At 46.8% G+C, this 22078-nt stretch overlaps 1 protein-coding gene and 1 long non-coding RNA gene across 4 annotated transcripts; both read right to left on the reverse strand.

Annotated features, from left to right (window-relative positions):
• Positions 1 to 1239: 1239 nt before the first annotated feature.
• LOC309578595 lies at positions 1240 to 12383 on the reverse strand. 3 transcript variants are annotated; one of them, XR_014226841.1, is made up of 6 exons: positions 12123 to 12383; positions 11683 to 11796; positions 10473 to 10648; positions 6422 to 6622; positions 3324 to 3449; positions 1240 to 1774 (listed from the first exon to the last, which is right to left on the reverse strand). It is a non-coding gene; the product is annotated as an uncharacterized lncRNA (long non-coding RNA). The 3 variants fall into 3 exon arrangements; XR_014226842.1 differs by having other exon boundaries at positions 11683 to 11943; positions 12052 to 12383; XR_014226843.1 differs by lacking the exon at positions 1240 to 1774 and adding an exon at positions 2450 to 3197 and having other exon boundaries at positions 11683 to 11943; positions 12052 to 12383.
• A 3635-nt stretch (positions 12384 to 16018) lies between these two features.
• Positions 16019 to 18865, reverse strand: EGR1 (early growth response 1). The gene is made up of 2 exons (XM_082291260.1): positions 18501 to 18865; positions 16019 to 18196 (listed from the first exon to the last, which is right to left on the reverse strand). Exons 1-2 carry the CDS (start codon positions 18733 to 18735, stop codon positions 16893 to 16895), a joined length of 1539 nt encoding a protein of 512 aa, XP_082147386.1. The 5' UTR covers positions 18736 to 18865; the 3' UTR covers positions 16019 to 16892.
• Positions 18866 to 22078: the final 3213 nt, after the last annotated feature.

Genomic DNA, 22078 nt, shown 5'->3' on the forward strand with positions numbered 1-22078 from the left:
GACAGCAGAGGGGCTCTACGGAATCTTCACCGCTATGGTGGCAGGCACTTGACTGCAATAAAGATGCTTACAATAGATTTTTTTATGTTACTTTCTCGACCAATTGCAGTTTTCACGTGCTTTCCCCGCCAGGCCCCGCCTACACGGGGCGGTGCACGATCTCCTAGAAGGACTGACGCTGCCGCCGCCGCCGCACCTCCGCTGTTTCTAGGGCGAGGAGCCGGGCGGAGCGCAGCGCCGGCACCATCTTCGCGCCGGGGCGGGCGGCTCGGGGAGCGGGAGGCGGCAGGAAGGCGGGGAGGCGGCAGAGGAAGCGAGGAACACCCTCTGAGCCGGGCCTGGGCCCGTGGGCGCCACCGTGCGCAGCAGTGGATCTCCCCAGGATAACCACCAGGATAACCACCAGCAGCCGATGCACCCGGGGGTAATCGATTCACTCCCGGTAACTGACCCAACGCGGGGTGAGCGGCAGCCGTGTCCCTGAACTGCCCAAGTTTCATCTCAGACTGGTGTGTTTGGCTGTGGTTTTTTTTTTTTTTTTTCTCTTTTCTGCAATGTGAAAATTGGGGCGAGGGAGGTTGCTTTTTCAAAATCCTCGATTTTAGGAGTTTCCAGTGCTTTTCCACAACATGAAAATTCGTGCTTTTTGATTTTTTTTTTTTTTTTTTTCCTTGACAATGTGGAGGGCTTTGGTTTCTGGCTGCATCAATCCACGCAGTTTCTGAAAGAAATTTCACAGTTTGGGACTTCTGAGAGACAATTCTGCCAGGATTTATGGAGCAAGAAACCAAAACCTTTACCCAAAGCTGTTTTGTTATCCCCCCCGCCCCATACACTTTTACATATTTACGCTCATCTATTTCGACTATGTCTATTTGCACTTATTATACAGAATATCTGTTTATACTTACAGATCTATTGACACATCTGTTTAACTTCTGTTAACGCATAAACCACGTATTTAGACTGCTTCGACTTGTGCATTGATGCTTCAACAGCACTTTAGACTTCTCCATTTCGACTTCAAGAAAAGCTGTTTAGATTACATCTAATATCTGCTTAGACTTTGTATGTAAGAGCTAATAGCTGTTAGCTCTTTTTTTTTTAAGTCCTTCATATATATCATATTTTGTTAAATTTTGAAGTCCTTTATTGGTTAATTTATATCTATATAAGAGTTATATTTGCATTTTAAAAGCTTGTATCTCTCAGTGGCTTGCATGGACAAGCTTGGGTAGTGGAGGGGGCAGGGAGGAGAAACCACAACAGTGGTTTCTGCAAGGAGCTTCTAGAAGCTTCCACCGTGTCTGGCAGAGCCAGTCCCTGGTAGCTCCGAAGACAGATGTGGTGCTGGTCAAGGCTGGGGCAATTAGAAACGGTGGTAATACCTCTGTGATAACATATTTAAGAAGAAACAAAAAAAATATATTGCACGGTTGTAACTGCGCCTGGAGAAGAGCAGGGTGGGAATACGCGAGCGGAACAACTCTGCAGCCACCAAAGTCAGTGGAGAAGGAGGCACTCCAGGCGGCGGAGCTGAGATTCCTCTGCAGCCCATGGTGAGGACCGTGGTGAAGCAGCTGTGCCCCTGCAGCCTGTGGAGGTTCATGGGGATGGAGAAATCCACCTGTAGCCCATGGAGGAGACCATGCTGAAGCAGCCTGCCCTTGAAGGACTGCAACCTGTGGAAGAATGACTCACACTGCAGCAGTTCACAGAGATCTGTTGCTCATGAGATGGACTCACATTGGAGAAGTTTGCAGAGAACCGTCTCCTGTGGGAGAAACAAGGGGGGATAAAATGACCATAACCCCCCTTCCGTGTCACTCTGCATTGCAGAGGTATGAGGTGGAGCTGGGAAGGAGGGAGGGGCAGGGGGAAGGTGTTTTTAAGGTTTTCTTTTACTTCTCATTATCCTGCTCTGATTTTGTTAGCAACAAATTCAATTAATATCTATAATTTGAGCCTGGTTTGCTCATGATGCTGTTTGATGAGCCATCTCTCCTGGTCCTTATCTCTGTCCAGCTGTGGAGAGGAGTGAGTGAGCAGCTTTCATGGGTGCCTGGCATCAGGCCCAGGTCAACCCACAACACTTATACAAAACATCCATCACGTGAAAAGGAGAAATTTCTTCAACCTTTAGTGGGGGGAGATCTACTGGAACCTTAGTATTTACCTTACCTGTCAGCACCCTAGGAAAGCTGAGACCCTTGTGTCTGATGGGTCTGTTGCCATCCTGTTACAAGAATGCTTCATTGAGCAGTCCTGCTGGATCAAAGGGTGGCTCAATTGACTTATTCAAGGACACACCAACAGCATAAGGGAGACCCCTCAGCAGGTCTTCCCACTTTATGACCCCCTAGCGGCTCTTCCTCTTTATTTATGTCACCTGCTGCCAGTGACTGCTACCATCCGTGAAGGACTCACACCAACAGTTTATAGAATAAGACTCTTTATTAATATAAAATAGTGACAGGTTAAGGTTCAAGGATTGTCGGTGATAGTATCTGACTGCAAAAACATATTCAAAGAAATACAGAGACAAGCTCTAAGCCCCAATAAAAGTATTCAGTGCGCACAGAGCACAGTTCTGGCTGGATGGCCGGGCCCAGAGAGTGGTGCTGCATCCATCTGATGGCCGGTCCAGGATGTGGACCTGCAGAAGCGAGTCTAGAGGAAGCCACAAAAATGGAGGGCTGGAACACCTGTTCCATGAAGAAAGGCTGAAAGAGTTGGGGTTGCTTATCCTGGAGAAGAGAAGCCTCCAGGCAGCCATTACTGTGGCCTTTCAGTATGTATAGGGGGCCTTTAAGAAAGATGGGGACATACATTTTAGCAGGATCTGTAGTGATAGAAGGGGTGATGATTTTAAACGAAAAGAGTATAGATCCAGACTAGATAAGGAAGAAATTTTTTACAGCGAGGATGGTGAAATACTGGCACAGACTGCCCAAAGAAGCTGTGGATGCCTCATCCCTGGAAACATTCAAGGTTGGACAGAGGTCTAAGAAACCTGATCTAGCTGAAGATGTCCATGCTCATTGCAGGGGAAATTGGAGCCCATGACCTTAAATTGCATAATTCTATAAGTAACAGACAGCTGTGGTGGTACATCCCTCCACCCTGCAAAGAATCAAGAGCTACCAAATTATACTGGTAACGTCTTTTCAATGGGCATCACCCAAGTTGTTCAGCATCTGAAAGACAAAAATTGGTTTCTGTCCTTCCTCAGCCATGCTACAGGTTTGTTAGAGAAAACAGGAGGCTGAAAATTTACTGCCTCTATGCAACCAGTTCTTTTAAATCACATTTCCATACAATACCTTGTTCGGTGGCATTCTGTGTCACAGTTCCATATACCATAGCACAACCCAAGCTTCTACACACAGAGCAGGACTCTACACAAAGCTGTTATCACTTGAAGAGCTGTCCCCTTCATAAATTACTATCTGCAAAATACAATAAGACAGTTCGGTTTGAAGTCTTCCCCCCTTCCCCCCCCACCCCCCTCCAGCCCCACCCCTTAACTTTGCTGCACTGCTACTTCTTGTGATACTTGTAGCACTGCTGGGAGCAGTATCAGGTCCTCAGTTTGGAAGTCTTAGGACACGGCTCTGAAGCGCCACAGCTAACTTGAAGAAGACCGAATAGTAATACCAAAGTTTGAGTTACTAGATCAATTTACTATAAATTGCTGAAAACGCAAACTTTAAAAAAAGTATCATCTATGAATGTGAAAACGATGCAAAATTTAAATTAAAAATATGATTTAGGGAAAAAAAAAGTCCCAGACTTTTTATTCTTTTTACCTGGTAGCAAATCTTTATCAGTATCTGCCAGCCTATATGTATTTATTGCAGTGCAACATGAAAAAATGCTTCTCTGAATCCTCTCATGTTTCCTCCACTTCATGCTAAGCATGCATGTACATTATGCACAGGCCACTAGATCTCAGTGCAAGACAAGAAAATCCAAGGAAAACATTAAGTTTAAAGTCCCATTTTTTCCATTTTCTAGGATTAAAATGCATAGCTTTCAGCTAAAAATTGAGGCTCTGAACACAATTTTTCTACGCAGAAACTAGACTTAGAATTCAACTTAGCATTTGACTTAACATCGTCGGTATACAATAAGCATAGGTGTACAGAGCTGGCCATACAGCAATTCTGCCTGAAACAAAACTACTTATTAGTTTATCCATCTCAAATGTTTAAAGCATGTGGCAGAAGTAATTCAAAGAAATCCAGGGTAAATTAGGCACTGTGAATGAAATTCATATCCTAAAATGAGAGTAGTACTAATTTCACTTTATACCGGTTTAGGTGGTGCACAAGCATTATGCAGACTTGTCCACCTGTACCCCAGAATGGATTTTGTCATTCAGGATAAGCTTTCACTACAGGTGAGATGCTACAACATCTGGAAAGGCACCACAGGAAGTTGCAGCAAATGTGGTATGGATCACATGCCTGTGTTTCACATCTGGAGTAATCTAATAGTGGGGAGGGGTGTCACCCATTACAGAGAGAACATGTGCAATCACAGTTTTAAGTCACACACTCTTTTCCAGATTTATCTGGGATTCTGAGAGCAGCCTGAAGGACAAGGTTTAGATTATCACCTTTCAGAAAACATGTGGGAATTCAAGACATTTTCCATTATGCTCCAGAATACATAGATAACCCAGTCTGCTCATGTAGCCTCACTGCAGCCGGACCCTTGTTCAAAGACAGCCTTTCTGACCCAGTTTCTTCCACTGGACTTCCTTCAGATGTTGGAAAACACCTGCCTAAGGCCAAGCACTCCAAGAGGCACTCAACTATTTTGACTCTCAGATGCACCCAGTCAGTGCACACAAATGAGAAGAAAAAGGGAGAATAAAAGCACTTTCTGTCCTATCTAGTCCCATAGATGGCCCAAGATAGATGAGCATTCCAGACTGCAATGTGCAGCGGAGGTTATTTAGTGTTGCTTGGTGCCTTCCCAGATACTGGAAGCAGCTTGGCTAGTACCCTCCTTTATACAAAAATCTAGAAGTGCGGAGTTTACACGGTGCCTCAAAGAGCGTTCCTGGCTCTTCTGCCTGTTGCCAACTGACACTGGGAATGAACCATGAAAAGCAATGTCAGAAAATAGAAGTTATAAAGTTCTAGATGTGTGTTATGCTCCAAAGATACGCATTCCAGTACTTGTCTCCAGGCACCCTGAGCTGGAAAACAAAACAACTTTCTACTCCTTGTGAGTTAAGGGAGAAACTGGGAAGGAGGAAGAAAAAAACTACACACAAATGGGAAGACGACACCACCACAAGTCCCGTGGAAAAAAATCAAATATACAAACAAACAAAAAACCCAGACAAAAACCAATCAAGAACCTTAGCCTCAGATTCCTAAAGGAATTCAAAGGAACCCAAGCTGCATAACTCGATGCGATTGGTTTCATATTCAAGACTACACTTAGAGTTACAAGGTTACTTGACCATTGCTAACGTGGCTATTTCCTACTACGAACGTCCACGTTTTGTTTCTTAACACAAGGTGGCAGCATACGGCACCTAAAGGCCTACTGGCGCCATCTCTGATAAAGCCAAACAGAGCTCAGTTATCTAAGTACGGCACAAGCTGCTCTCTCTGAAGTCGAGAAATTACCAGAAATCTCTAAAGTCTGCACAAGAGAACTCTGAGTATAACTTTATCACCTACTACCATTTGGCTATATCTGCTTTCAAAAGTAATTGTAAGCTACCACCATACTAGAGGAAAAGGGTAAAATAAAAATCTCTGTCCCCTCTGTCCTGCCAGTCAGTGAAGTCAGGTCACCAGCCTTTCAAGTCTACGAACAGACTTTCCTTCTCCTCTTTTACAAATGCAATAGACCCTACCAGAAAAGGCATAAAGAGTAGCCCTAAAAGAAGAGTCCGGAAGACTGTTCTTTCTATACGGTATTCCTGCTTCAGAAAAACGAAGTGTTTCCAGTTTCTGAGCATTTGTCTTCTTCACACAGAAGACCTTATAAAACCCACCTTGCAAGAATACTGTGTGGTTTGATGTTTCTAATGAAGCCTGTATGCATTTACGTCCTGTTAAATTCCATTTAAGTGAAACAACATTCTCTGGTAAATCAAGAAACTTAAAACGAGGCATTCCGTTTTGAGTACCTCTTCCAGCTCATTTTACTCATTCCAGGTAGGGCCAGTTTTGTTCCCTTATGAAGATGATTTCTCTTTTAAAAAACAAAACCAAAACAACAACAACAAAAAAAAAAACCCTAGCGCTTTTTTGTTATTATTTTTACATGTACTTTATAGACCCATCCACCTTTGGCAAAACCCACATTTGGTGTGCTGACAAACTTCCACTATCACAGCTTTGATGCGAGACCTGTGCGCTGGGTAAACAGTTATTATGATTCCCTCTCTTACCTGCAGGACATCACATCAATCAAACGGATTCAAAATCCATTGCACCAGCTGTTGAATTACCAGCTCCTGGGGCACAAGACATAGGCAGTTCAGGATCCACATGGAAAAAAAGTCTGGATCACCATGCCAAGGGACTCCAGAAGACTGTTCAAGGACACCTTCGGTGACAGCTGGCAACAGCTGTATTGTGAAAGAGGAATCCTGTGATAAAAAAAGTGCAAGTCTGATGACAAGGAACGATTCTGGGGCAGACTCTTCAAAGAAGGCAAAGGCTTTGTCACTGAGCATAACACCTGAAGTCAGGTTTGCATAAGGGAGACAGAGGTAGGCTGTAGTGACGTGCAACATTATTATTAGCAATATGACTGCCTAAGATTATGACTTGTCAGACAAGCACAGATGATAGGAACAAACAGGGAGTTTGGGCAGACTTTTTGGAAATGCTAGTTTATCTCTATTAGTCTTTATTTGAGTGAATACAAACAGTCGGGAAAAAAAGCTAAAGTTCCTGGGAAGAAAGTTTAGTACATTAAAACAAACCAACCATCCCTGTCAGGGAGGCCTTAGCCTTCAATTTCATGTTTTGGATAAGGTCTCCCTGACAGATTTTGTTTCCTTGGGTTTTGTTTGTTTGAGATACTTTTTTATGCTCTCGCTACCAAACAGTGGACCAGAAATGCAGAATGACCATTTATGGCTAGAAAAAAAAAATGGTGCAAGGAAGAGGGATTCAGAATCATTAGGAAATTAGAGAAACCTTCAAAAATAGAAGGACCCTATACAGGACATATGCCCTTCATCAGAAGCCACATGCAATCAGGGTGCTGAAATTGACAATAAAAAAAAGAGAAAAGGAGGTTGGGAGGGTTTAACCTAAGAATCACAGGAAAACCAGCAAGTGTTGAAAAGCACACGGTTTTTGGTCATATACACAAACTTTTGTATTTTCCTAAGTATAAAAAGCATTCATCAAAACACAAGAACAGTTCAACATCCTTGCAAGAGCAACAAAATCCGGATATCTACTACAATGGGGCATTAAACCTTTATTTTTTAATAAAGTAGTAGCATAGCTTGAAAAGTAAAAATATTTCCTAGTGACAGGAAAACATTTTAAAGACATCAAATCAGCAATCGTGCTTTATTACCTACTAGAAAAGGCTAAGAACCAATCCAAAATAATTATTATGACAAAGGGGAAGGACAACATCCCTCAAAACGTGGAAATTATGGTGAAATGCAGAAAACCAAGACATGGTCATAAGCTGTCATATTAAAACACAGTACGGCAGGCCAGAAATATGGCTTGGGGAAAACCACTCGCAGACAGGAAGAGAACTGGTGACTCCTTTCCCTGCCATATCAGGGACTGCAAGGTCTATCAAAGAATTCTTAAAGCAAGCTGATGGTCAAAATTTAAGGGGGCACCAGAAGTGATTGTCACACCCGTTTTGTTTCAGACAAACTTGGAAACATTTCTGTGCCATAAATTTCCTTTACAGGTGTTACAAAATATTTTAAACAGAAATATCTGTAGAATAGATTACAGAAGGGATTAAGCCATCAAAGCAAATAACAACTAGTCATGAGGCCATATGGTATCCCTTCCAATGCTTGACTTGAGGATGAAATAACAAGCACGGCATCTGTGGTGTTTTATCTCTGTACTAGGGGACGGGATGGTACCATACGTAACGTGATTTTTTCATTGAGATTTTCGGACAGCTCCAGGCTTAAAAATCCTATGTCTGCCCCAGGCATGCTAGTGCAAGCATACTAGTAGAGCTAGCTAGAAGAATTTGCACATACATAAGTAGTAAATGTACATAAAACATCAGTACAATTTTTGCAAAGGAAATTTGTGCCTGACAAATCCTTTAGAACTATTTGGAATTATCAGTGAATGTACAGACAAGAGAAATTCACCTGATGTACTGTATATGGATTTCTAGAACCTGTTCAGTACAAACCCTCAAAGACTTAATCTACGTTGTGTGGGACAACAGGAACAGTTCTCCCATAGAGAAGCAACTCATTAAAAGGCTAAAAGAAATTGAATAAATGGCCAGTTCATAGTTGAGCAAAAATTGCCAGTAGATTCAAGCAGAGATATCTGATTAGCCCTAGGAAACCACACTTACAGAGGATTTGAAAAAGTCAGGTGAGTAGCGAGGCAAGAGATTTCTAGCAATGTTCTCCTGCGTAGTTAAAAAAATGTCCCTGTAGGGTTGCTGCAGGGGCTAACAATATTGCTGGAACAAACAGTAAAGCTGCAGATGCATTTCGGTGTGAATAATGCAAAAAATAAACACCAAAGATGCACAGGGTATGGACGTTCAAAGTTTGAACATCGAACATTGAATACTGAACAGAGAACCGTTATGACCACGAGGAGATCTTGAAAATTAATAGGTTTAAAAGCTCATTGCTCAAAACTCAGATAGAAGACTTGGAAATACTTGCAAAAGAATAGAACACATAGGAGGGGAAAAAAAATAACGTTACAATTAATCCACACTGCTCCTCCATCTTGAATATGGTGTATAATGCAGACCTCTACCTCTCCAAAATGAGGTAACAGTAGGTACTAAAAGATATACATGTATGAAATAAGATACAAATCAGCTGCTGTACAAAACAGACTCTTCTTCAACCAGAGAGCAAATTGGGACAGGCATGACAAAGTTCAGCAGTTATCACAGAAGTGATATTATTCATTGCTTTCTGTAATAGAAGTCTAATTAAGATGTGTCAAATGGCGTTAGGAAGTACCAGGTTTAAACACACATCTCTCTCCTTCTTTATGCAGCACCTGGACATTGTAAAACTCATTTTTCCATCAGATATTGTGAATGCTAAAACTTGGCATAGCTTAATAAATCACTCAGACAACATTAGATGAAATGTGCAAAGACAGGACCTCTAGTTCATGAAACTTATCAGCCACAGGTCACAGTCACAAGAAAAATATTCCAGGGCTGTCTTGGACAATGGACCAGAGATTGAACTCCTTTTGACTACGGAAAATCCTTTAACAAACACCATCAGTCTTTCCTTGCTTATTAACTACTATATTTTAATGTAGGCATGCTTTAAAAAAAAAAAAAAAAATCTCACGTCTTCATTTTATGACCCTAGAGGTCTGTGGCACATTACGACTACAATTAAAACACCTCAGGTGGCTTGTTTCGTCCACAAAAGACCTCCTCCCTAGGAAAAACGTGAGATGTATGGATACCTTCTGCCATTAAATTCAATGCTTCACAGATGTGTTCCAGTTCATTTGAATGCATCTGGAGCTTCTTATAATTCTCAAGCTTTTTTCCACGAACAGAACTTAAGAATCATGGCCGAGACCTTGAATCACAAGTATCTTCAGAACAAAATGCTGCTGCTGTACATTTCCTTCAACTTTGTGTCATATTTCCAACTCCGGTTCTCTGGCTAATTAGGAAGAAACCTTTCAGACAGTATTCTAAGAATCTCTGTTGACATTTTGTTCAAGGGAATTGTTAATAAGATTTACTCAATCGAGCCTGTCCCTTCATTTCCTTATGCTCCAGTGTTCTTTCAGGTATACCAAAGAAAAATACTGTTAAAACCACTAAAAATGGTAAAACTAAATTCATTCACTCCATAGCTTAATCACACTTCTTTGACTAATGTTTAGATTTTAATAAGATGTGTTTAAAAGTATTCTGAGGGTTCCCTAAGGCTGCTATAACTAGAACTCCTGTAAATGCAGGCAAACCTGGACACATAGCTCCAGTTCACACACTAAGCTCACAGAATGTCACATGTTGGAATGCAGCAGGCAGTTCAGTGACTTGCTACGTAGCTGGGCACATTCTGGTAGATAACCTGAGAGCTACACACACCTGTGCAGTCAAACCAGTGCAGCAATTAGGATAAACAGATTTTAGATATTAATTATGTAACATGTTTTCATGAGCTTCTAAAGCCATCCCCAAATAACCTTGTCAGATTGAAGAACAGCCACTGACATAAAAAGCCATGCTCAGTCTGTTTAAAAGTTTTAACTGCATCTTACCAAAAGGATGAAAGCATTCACCGCCTCTTAACAATCAAATCGAAATTCTTTCTCCCCATCTCTCCAACACTGATGTTCGCAAATCTATTAGTGATCAACAGTTGTACTGTTACAGGAGAAGCCCACTATCACGGTAGCTGGGGTAACAGAAGTTGTGTCATATTACTCAGGTCAGCCTAAGAGAGGACACGAATAGCAGAACTTTCAACTGTCAACATTTACTGGTAGTATCATTGTGTAACATCATTTGTGTTTGGAGATACAAAAACGTGGTAGGAAAAGGTCACAAAAGAAAAAGATAAGCCTATATGCTTGCTAAAAAAGAAAAAAAAAAGCCCCAGAAGCATACTTTAATAATGCTTTTTGTATTTATGGAAGCAAAATGTACACATTGAAAATACTTCTGCGTAACCGTCATTTTTGTTACGATGGTGCCGAAAAATTGAAGCCTGCAAAGTGCTAGAGATTATGTATAAGCATCAGCCTCAGCTATTTAGAAGAGAGAGTTTCATTCATCAAGACCATCATTAGTCTATCAGTCAAGGCTGATTTCTAAAAACAAAGTTCCTTTGATTATAGGAGAAAAGCTTAACTATTAAAAAAGTGCTTGTTCTTTAGCTATATCTCACATTTCATCCTAGAATCTTTGTGCACTTTGAAACACACAATCTCTTTTCTAGGTTTAACTAGCACTTATTAGGGCTACATTAAGCTAACATACACAGGTAAAAACATGGAATGTTTAGCTCAACGACCACACCACCAAGCGCTCTTCATAAATATATTGTCTGCACTCAAAACTCTTGAGGATTCTAAAGTCTACTGGGCCACAAACAGAAAAAATTTGAAATAGAGTCACTTATACCAAAAAGTCAAATACGCTAGCCCCAGTTAATTGTGCAGCTTGCTTTAGAAGGGGTCAGCCCTAGTTAATAGTTTGGTTTAGAAGGGGTCAAAGACACTCTTCACGAGCCAGCCTTCAGCCACTGCACTCAGCTTCACTCAAACCGAACAGTGGTGAGAATGTACTTGGGGGCAGCCCTTCTAAGGACATCTGCCGCAGCTCAGATTACCTTCAGTCTGCCAGCTACCAGTTTAGAGTCTACAAAGTTATTTCTCTTGGGGCTACCTGAGGTCTTGCTCAGATGCACAAAATCCGGACGTGTACGAGTGAAAGCCCTAAAGGAAAGAAAGCCCCATGAACACATACCTCTTGAGTACAAAGTCTCTGCCTACAGCTCTCTCTTCTCCGTGTTGTCTCGTCTCTTCAGTCAGGGCCCATAAGCTACTTGGTAAGAGCAATTCGCGGTCACAACAGAAATACCTGTAACAGTTGCATTTTACCAGCTTTCTAGAAAGTCTCCAGTGGCATTTCCAGAAAATAAGAGGACACAATCCAACAGGCCACACAGCGTACCACACCAGACACTGCATTCCGAGTATGCCCGAACTAATTTTTAGCTCCTTATTTCTAAGGGGAAAGAAAACCGAACAATCATTTTTCTCTAGTGCAATTAAAGCACAAAACAACCACCTAGTCGAGGACTACCCACACTTCCCCACGTGAACAGTCGCTTACAGAAAGGCTCTGCAGAGGAAAAGGCTGGATGGACAAGGTCAGTGGCCTCTGCAGGGTAGACTGCATCCTACCTATTTCGGAGGCGTGTATGAAGAGCGACTCAGTCCCTATTAACGAAAACGAACAGTAACCAGCAGCGAGGAAGCGCTGACGGTCGGCCTGCCCTCCAGCGGCCTGTGCGAGCCCCACGGAGAGCCGCGGCCCGCCGCTCGGCCCACTGCGGAGCAGAGACTTCCGCTGCCCGGAGCCGCGAGCCCCGTAATCCACGGCTGGTGCGGAGCCAGCACCCTCCCCAGAGAAGGCTTCCCGAGCCCACCCCAAGAGGAGGGGGAGGGAGGTACGCGGGGTGGGGTACGGGGTAAGGAGGAGGGAGACCGTGCTGCAGCATCCCGGCGGCTGCGCGGCGCAGCTCCGGAACGCCTAGGCAGGAAACTCCTTTTTTGGCCCGCGGAAGGGCCATAAAAGGCATGGAGGAAATTCCAAATATGGTCGGCGCGGTTCCGGACGCCGCGGAGGCGGTGCTTCTGCTCAGCCGGGATCGCCCCCGGCGCGCTCGCGGCGCTGGCGCGGCGCCGCGAGCGCCGGAGCCTCGGGGCGGGGCGGGCTCCCCTGAGCCCAGCCGGGCCGCCGTTCCTGTCGCTAGCGGTCAGATCTGAACTGGGCTTTAAATAACAAACACCTGAGGTTTAGTTCCAAGCAAATGGGTTTTCTGCGCGTGAGTGTAAAAGCGAGAGGTCTTCGCTTCCTTCCCCGCCGCTGTACTTCCTACAGGGGAAGGGTTTTCCCGGCCGGTGACAACACCTGCTGTTTCCTTTGGAGCAGCCTCCTTGAAACCGACTCATCCTCCTAATTGGACTAGAAGCAAACTTTTTAAGAATCAGAAATCCTGTCTTCAGGCCAACAGCAAACGAAAGATCTTGCAGAAAACGTATGGTCAGGGCTTTCTCAAGCCTGAAATCTGCTTTCGTTTTATGGGATGAAGGCCATGAAAATAGTGGGAGCAGAGGACCCCATGCATTTATTTCCTTTATGTTACATACAAGGGCAGCAAATGCAAAGCGCAGGTTACTGCAACTTAGACCAGATGCCAATGCTTACATTATGAGCATTTTCTAGGAAGTTACACCTAAGGGTACCTGCATGAAACTCTCCCAAATGTCATACGTCAACAGTTTTTACAATTTTTTTTTTTTTTTCCCATGCTAGAGGCTGCATGGCATGGGGAGCTTCCTGCAATGGGATGCAATTCAGACAAGTGATCTCCTCCTAGCTGGATGGGAAGTGTCATTTGCCAGTTTGCAGGGCATTAAAGGCAAGCTATAGTGCACAGCTACTCAGTTCCTCAGAACGCTGCTAGCTTGTACTACTCAGCATACTGCTTTTTGAGTCAGGGTTAACGTGGGGCCAACAGTAGTCCTACATACCTGGTTCAATGCCTCTGAACATCCCTGCAGTTGGACAGTGCTACCCACGGAGTGTCTGTGACCAATGCATAACAGCTCTTGGAGCCCAGAATTCTTCCACTTAAAGGGATACTGCAGCATACTCAAGAGAAGGTTTAAGGAGGTGACAGGGGAGGGGAGAGAGAGGGATAGGGTGAATTTCTAGAGGCTCCCACGAGTTGAAATTGTCTACTGTAACAAAGTGGATCATGCATGGGGCAAGTAGGACCAGCATTTCTTTGAGCTAGAGATCCCATCATCTCCCTTGGACCGCTGGCTTGGCACCCGGAGGCCAGTCTTGTGTCTGGCAGAGGTGTCTAGCCAGACATCAGAGACACGCCCTGCTGCTAGCAAGGGTGCACTTGCCTTCATTCCTGTACAGCCACGCACTGCTGCCTGACTTGGACCGCTTTTCATGCAATGCACTAAACAGAATCTATCTTTTTTTTTGCCTCTTTAGGCAAGGAAATTACCATCGCTGCTCATTTCAAAGTGCCCTGGAGAACCTGGGGCACCCTCAGGCTCTCAAGCAGTTTTTAGCACAAACTGACTACTCTGTCAGTTTTTAGCACAATCAAAATTCCAGAAGGCTAGACCAGGAGTTAATGGAGATGAGCTTGAAAAGACATCAACATCTACATCTTTTTGAGGAGGAGAAGTGGAGAGGAGGGTGTGCTGATCTCTTCTTTGTGGTATCCAGTGACAGGACAGGACACGCAGGAGTAGGTCAAAGCTGCGTTAGGAGATGTTCAGACTTCACATCAGGAAACATTTCTTTACTGAGGGGGTAGTCAAACGGAACAGGGTTCCCAGAGAGGTGGTCAATGCCTCAAGCCTCTCAGTATTGAAGAGACATTTGTACATTGTAATATATGTACCCTTAATAGCATGCTTTAACTTTTGAACAGCCCCAAAGTGGCAGCTGGACTACGTGTTCATTGTAGGCCCTGGCTCCCTTTCAACTGAGATATTCTGTTCTCTACATCTGATCATAGCAGTTCTCACAGATCAGAATAAGCTGACTCCAACTGTTTATTTTGTTCTTGGCTTTGGGAACTGGATGTAGGCAAAAATTTTATCTTTACCTGTATATAATGTTATTTTCTTCCTTCTTTGAAGCACCACGTTTGGAGACCCTTCATTGTCTTTTCTCCTGTAAGGGGAATTCTGTGACTTCTGACATGGGTTATATGCTCCGGTAGTCTGAAGCCACGTATGCAACTTGCCCAGTCAACTTGCCTTGAACAAAGGCCAGAGCCCCTTGGGTTGAAAAGAATTAGCACCTTTTTCTGAAAAGGGGCATCTATCAGGGCCAGCTACAAAGTCACTGTTAGCAGCTTGCAGATCACATCCAGCACTGCAGGCACAAGCCAGCACAAAGCTGCACAGGCCTTTCCCCACAGCTTGTCCCAGTCCTCTGAGAACAGTCCTGCCTGAGAGACGACAGACTGGGATTTACCAACTGGTAAGGTCTTAGGCATCTTTCAGAATTTATGCCATTTGCCAGAGGTGGCCTTCATACCTGAGGAGAAGGACTAGCATAGGGGCTTCAGCTAGTTGCCCTTCCTAGCGAGTACAGTCAATTTTGGTAAGCAGTTAGGGCACACTGTGTTTGGCAGAGGTTTTTTGCCAGTTTACGCCGTGCTAGGTGCATTCATCAGGACCTTTATCTGCATCCCAACTAGTCACAACCTTAAACATTAGTGTCTTGTAGAGAGCCTACCCAAAAGGAGGAACACCTCTTCTGTACCTGCACCACCAGCTCTCACAGATCCAATTTCCTCTGAATTCAGTCTGCGGTGATCACATAACCCCTGAAATGCATTTCAAGCCACCAGAGAAGGAAGTGTTTTCTCCTAGAAATACTGAAACACCTGTAAGAAAGGGTATCAGGCCCACGCACTCATATGCCCTATGTTGTGTCAAGGAGGAACTTATGGCAACCCTCAGCTGACCAGGGCTATCTTCTGTCAACCAGCCATTATGACTGAGCTTACCGTATTTCCAGCCTAGAAACTGCTCTATCATTTTGCCATCCCGTGAGATTTCTGACTACCTCTGAACACAGCTGAGATTCTAATTTTATAACTTTAGTTTCCTCACTGGAACAATTGGTTTTCTGTCTAATATTAGCTCTGGAGAAGCCAGAAGACAGTAATTGTGGCTACTTCAAAAGAGCTCGTGATGCAAGGACACATGTACACCATCCATGCTTTTTGCAAGCAACTGGACATGAGAGCGATCTCCTCTCCTTTCTTTAAACAGGTGGTTTTTTCCGGGAGACAAGCAGTACATGTGGCTTTGAAGCAACTGCAGGAGTCGGGATTGCTGTGGTGCAGTCTTCCTAAGTAGTAAGTTCAAGGAAAATTTGTAAGTCTGCACAATTTGATGTTTTATTTATTTTTTTCTGAAGGGTATTGTACACCAAATATCCCAATGGCAGGAAAGCGCATTCAATGTGTTTAGAAGCCAAACAGTCACTTTCATTTTAACAAACACAATTACAAAGTAAAAATAAACCACAAAATAATGAACCGCATGTTCATAACATACAAAAATTGCTGCCTACTCAGTAGGTAACTACAACATTCCAACTCCTGAATATATATATATATATATATGTATATATATATATATAAATTTACATGTTTGTAACAAAAATAGACTTTGGGGGGGGGAGGGTATGGGTGCTTTTTTTTGTTTTTTTGCTTACATTCCATCCCCTGGGCCTTTCTCTTGCTCCTCTCCCTACCCATTCCCTGCTCTTCCTTACATTCTTTGAGTAACATCCTTTCCACTTTAAGGCAAGATGCAAAGCATCCACTCACACAAACGCATGACGTCAGCAAGGCTTCACAAAAAGGCACCAAGACTTTTAACTTTTAAAACAAAACTTCTGCCACATGTGAGTGTCTCATCAGGTGATATTTACATAGCATCACTCCAACATGCTCAAATACAGTAAGTGCTGTTCCCAAAGAAGTTTGAAATGCATTATAGCACTGTCACTGAAATAGAATTAACATTTACAAAATATGGCCCTGCAAACTCCAAATTATACAATATGAATATGCAAAGATTTTTTCCACATTAATAGTACCTAAAGGAAAGCAAAACCATGGCACATGTACAATTTACATCAGCTAAATACTTAATCAAAAGTCCTTTCATCCTAATAAAAGATTATTGTTTACGGGGAAAATTATATTGAACTTATATCCACAGTCCATGCAAATTAAGTCATTCAACAGAGGTGGAAAACTTAAGCAGCGGTTGTTTCAGGCAGCTGAAATTTAAACTAAATAGCCTTGCAACGTATGGTGTTGTGGGAGTAATTGGAGACTCCATGTCTGATAATACCAATGGAAAAGGCGAATTCTCCTGTTCCAGAAGGTAGTCTCAGCAGATCTCAATTGTCCTTGGAGAAAAGGCCGCGTTCATGTCTGAAAGTGCTGAGGTCACCTGTGAGCTGAAATTGTTGGCGACTCCTGGAGATGAGAAGGAAGTGGCCACTTGGGTCTGAAAAGTGGCAGTGCCAGAGGGATAGGTGGTTGCTATAGAAGGGGATGGGAATGTGGTGTGTGCAGGGGAGGGATAGGAAGAGGGAGCAGGAGAAGAATATGCTGTGCGCACTGGGGAGGGGTAAGTGGTGGCGATGGAGGAAGGGTAGGATGTAGTCACAGAGGATGAATAGGCAGGAATTGAGGAAGCAGTTGAGACTGGAGCTGCCTTTTCCGCTTTCTTGTCCTTCTGCCTAAGGTGGATTTTAGTGTGCCTCTTCCTCTCATCACTTCTGGCAAACTTTCTGCCACAAATGTCACAGGCAAATGGCTTCTCCCCTGTGTGCGTGCGGATGTGCGTAGTCAGGTGGTCACTCCTGCTGAAGTTCCGCATGCAAATGCGGCACTGGAAAGGTTTCTGTCCCGTGTGGATGCGTATGTGCCGCGTTAGCTCATCAGATCGTGAAAACCTCCGGTCACAGGACTCCACTGGGCAGGCATAGGGTCGCTCATGAGGAGGGGTCTTGCTGGGACGGTTTGGGTATTTCCTCATCCTGCTGGGCTTGATCAGCTGGGACTGATAATTAGTGTTGAGGGTCTTCAACTCTTGGGAGCCAGTCTGAGTAGCAAATGCCTTAATAGTGGACAGTGGTGTGAGGGAAGGCTGCTGCGCTCTGGTCTCAAGGGCCGGGAAGGGCTTCTGATCAGCTGGAACAAGACTGAGCTCACCCTGCTGCTGAGGGAACAGGTAATCCGGGATCATTGGCACCTGAAAGTTGGTTTTAGCGGTCGGATAAGCTGGAGGTGGATACTGGATGGGGGCTCCAGAGGGGTTGGGGAAGGACTGGGTCTGGGATTCAGGGAAAATGTCAGAGCTGGAATTGGGAAACGTTGGTGCAGCTGAATAAATTGGATTGTTCTCGCTGGCTTGGACAGAACAGCTCAGAGGGGAGCTCTGCGAGGAGGAGGAGGAGGATGGTGATGATGAAGTAGGCGTAGAGGTGGGAGGTGCATTAGCCATGCCCACCAGCCCACTGACGAGGCTGAAGAGGGGCTCTGGCCATAAGGGGTTGCTGCTGTTGGGGGCCGGCTCTAAGGAGAAGCGCCCCGTGTAGGTTATCGGTGGCAGTCGCGTCGTTTGGTTGGGATAGTTGGTTTCTGGCAAGGTTTTCTCGCTGTTCAGGGAGATTTCGGGAAAAGTGTCTGCAAAGAGAGGAATAGCGATTAATACCAGCAGCCACTGCAGCCGCTGCCGGTGCTTCGCGAGCCATCCCTCACACAGCGCAGCCCCAGATTCTGGTTAATTACTAATTGAGCGTAACATATTGCAGCGTCGCTGGCAGGTCTCCAGCCGCAGCTAGTCCGGAGCCGCTGACGCACACAGGAGAATCCCCCCGCGCGGCAGCCGGGACAGAGGCGACGCTGCAGCGCGGAATTCCCGCAGGCGTCGCTGCCCCCGCGGCACACCGGGACTCCCCGCCCGCCTGGGCGATGTCAGCGCGCTTACCTGCCGCGAGGTGCTCGAAGTGCTGCTCTCCGGGCTCCCCGGCGGCGCCGAAGCCCGCACTCTCGGGTGCCCCGGGCGGGGCAAGGAACTGCGGGCCCCCGCCGCTGAGCAGCATCATCTCCTCCAGCTTGGGATAGTGAGTGTCCATGGCGGGGGGCGAGTGCGGGAAGGCGCCAAAGGGGTCGGAGATCTGCAGCGGGGGCAGGAGCTGCATCTCTGCCTTGGCCGCGGCCATGAGAGCGCCGGGCTCCGACTCTGACGGGTGATGGCGCTGCCGCCGTGGGCCCGGCGGACAAGCCGGCTGCGGCGAGGCGGCCGTCGCCTGCTCTGCGCCCTGCGCCGCTGTCGCCCCGGCGCTGCCCGCTGAAAGCGCTCGGCTCCCCGCCCGCCCGCCCGGGGCTCCCCCCGGCTCTGCCCGCTGGAAGCGCTCGGCTCCCCGCCCGCCCCAGCACCGCCTCTATATATCGAGTCTCACCGGCCGCAGCCCGCCCCAGCGCTGACGTACATGGCCATATATGGAAAGCAGGAAGCCCTAATATGGATGCGGGCCGGAGGACCCCTCCTGGCGTCAGAGCCTGGCACCGGGGAAAGCCGGGCCGGGGGGCCCCGCCCGCCACGGACTGAGGGCCCCACGCCCGGTGCAGATCTGACCCCCGCCACCGGCAGCGCCGCCGCAGCGCTGCCGCAGCATCGCCGGTCCCGGGAGATGGGGTCCCCGGCCCCCGCCGGCCCCGGCCAGCCCGCCGGAAGCCCCCGCCGTACTTTCCATATTAGGAAACAACCTTATAAGTCTCGATTCCGGCGGAGGCTTCCCGCTCCTTATATGGCGATTCCGGCCCCGGGTTGGGGGGGGGGCGCAGAGCCAGGCTGCAGCCGGGCGCGCGCGCGCCCGCCCCCAGGCAGCAGGAGCGCGCGGAAGCCCTGGGCCGTGGAAGAGCGGAGCTGCTGCTCGGGCAGGTGGCACAGGAGCCTCGGGGAGCGCCCAGCAGACCCCGGGGTCGCCGCCGTGTTTTTGCGGGCAGAGCTCCCCCTCGACCCCACCCCGTTTGCTCAGCTCGCACTACTCGCCTCCCCTCCGTCTCCGCGGAGGAGCCAAGCGCTGGCAGCTCACGGTCAGCGGCGCCGCGCCCTCGGCAGGCTCGATGTGGAGGAGTTTTCTGGGTGCTGGCAGCGTGCCCAAGGCAGGAGCTGCCCGCTCCCGGAAATGGGGAATCTCCGGGATTCCAGCGGCCTGCCGGGATCGCCCTGCTCCGCACGCTCCCGACGAGAGCGGCGGAGGTATGTCCGTAGCGGCGCCAGACCGGGGTAGACCCCGGCTCCGTGCGCGTCCTTGACGTAGCGAAAAACGGGGCACTGATAGAGAGCCCCAGGTACTACATGGCCGCAGCCACCACTGACTTCAGCGCGATGAAAAGTGACAGCGCTCGGGACTCTGCTCTTGCGCCCTTAGGATTGTCCCTTGACACGGCTACAGCTCTTTCCTGCCCTCCCCGCAAGCGATGGCTGCGCCCTACACCGGCTCCGCATAGAGCCCTCGGCCTTCTGCTCGGCGCAACACCACGCCGAGGAGCCGCGGAAGAACACTCCCCAGGCCGGGGGAGCCTCTCGCGCTATAAGTAGTCGCTCGACGCGGCCGCCGCCCCGCCCCGCCCGGGCAGCCCCGCTGCCGGCGCGCGGGGCTTCCCTGGCACCGGGCCAGACGGCACCGGCGACGCAGTGCGGCCGCAGTGCGCGTGCGCGGTCATCGCGGCGAGGGCTTCTCCGCACTGTGCGGGGCTTCGGGGGCGGGAGCGGAGCTGTCGCCTGCAGCCCAGTGTTTCGGCGGGCCCGATGCCGGTGACCGGGCCTGAAGCTCCGCGGCGCACGGTCGCCCCATGGTCGGGTGCGGCGCGGGACTTGCCGGGGGGCCGGCTCGCCGCCGTCTGCGGCTCCAGGTTCTGCCGCGGACGGCGCTCCCTCTGCCGCAGAGACGGAGTATAACGGCAGGCGACTTGGTTCCTCTTCAGGTCTGGCCCCGCTCGGTCGGGGTACCGCCCGCCTCCGGGCAGGTCCCGCAGCGCCGCTCGCGGTCGGTTGCAGAGCAGGCTCTTCCCCGCGGAAATCCTGGCGCCGAGCCGGGCCACGTACCGCTTTATGCCAGGCAGCCTTTTTTTTTTGCCGTAGGAAGGCAGCTGTACAAACCACTAAGGCTCTTACCGCCTTTGTGATTTGTATTCCAGTTGCGAATATAACGGCAGGGCTCTGTCTGCCCGCTTTTATAGGCTATTTAGACTTGTGCCGTGTGTACGGCTTTTAACTGAGCTGCTATATTTAGGACCGTGCCTTGTCAGTAACACCATGCAGTACCTCCCACACTGATGCACTTCCACCTTGAAATCAGTGATGGGCTGTAGCAACGCAATGCCTCCAGGAAAAACGTGGAAAGCTTCTGCTTATTTGCAGCTCCTATTACCCAACGGCAGCTAATACACATCTGGTACTTACTCTTTATGGAGAGAAATCGTACTAGTTTTCAGTGCACCAGGCCAAACCTTTATTTTGAAAATGTGATTTGGAGCTTTTCCTTTTTTAACAGATACCTGCTGCAGGTTTTGTGATGTCCCATACATAATGATTACAACTAGTCTGATTTTCATCAGCATGTCACAGTTTGGAGCTCTGTTAGAAAGGGATGAGTACCAGAGCCTGACTTTTTCTACAAACACTGTAGTTTGTTTTGGCTTCTGAACATCTTACTGACATTGCATCTTCCTTGCCCTCTTTTTTTATTCTATTCCTTTTCAAGATCAGAAAGAGGTGCCTGATTCACAGAGAATTTCATTCATACACTCTGTATGTTAGGCCCAATATTCCTTTACAGATACTGAAATGCATAATTCAGACAGATTTGGGGTTTTTTCAAAATCTGGAATCACAGATGGAAAAATCTATTCCTAGTTTTCTTTTCAACTACCTTCATTTTTATCAATGTAATTCTAATTTATCAATTTATATAAGAGAAAACAAGAGACCTGCTTTAGAGTTGCAGACAGAGCAGCGTAACTAGCTTGAACTGTACATAAGTTATAGTAATAAAGACTATTTTGCAACATTGCACCATTCCGGTGAGGCTTGCTGGCTTCAGGGAAGTACAGGAGAGGCTGTGGATGACTTACAGCCTGTGCGCTGAGCTAGGAAATTGCCTGTTGTTATGAGTTTTCCGAACTCCTCTTCTGTGTTCTATTTCTGAATACAACATTAGGTATGTAGGGATTATATTGAAGGTATTGTATTTTCACTACTGAGATCCAAGATCTGCTCAGTTCACCTAGCCAGACATTTGGGTTTTTTCCTAGGTAGTACGATTTGAATGTCCAAAGAATTTGCTACAAAGAATAGACTAGTATTTGAAATGTCTTTCCAAAATGGCAGTATTTTAATACATTTTTAACACTTCCCTTTATGCTCCTAGTGAAAGCACAGAAAATGTAAGACACTGCCATTGGATCAGTCACAATTTTATTTGAAAATTTAACAGCTTTGATTGTGATTGTCTAATGAATAAACATGGGTGATACACTGGGTCTCCTTAAAAGTCC

This window comes from Coloeus monedula (assembly GCF_965178545.1).
Source record: "Coloeus monedula genome assembly, chromosome: 15".
In the NCBI taxonomy this organism is placed as follows: Eukaryota; Metazoa; Chordata; class Aves; order Passeriformes; family Corvidae; genus Coloeus; species Coloeus monedula.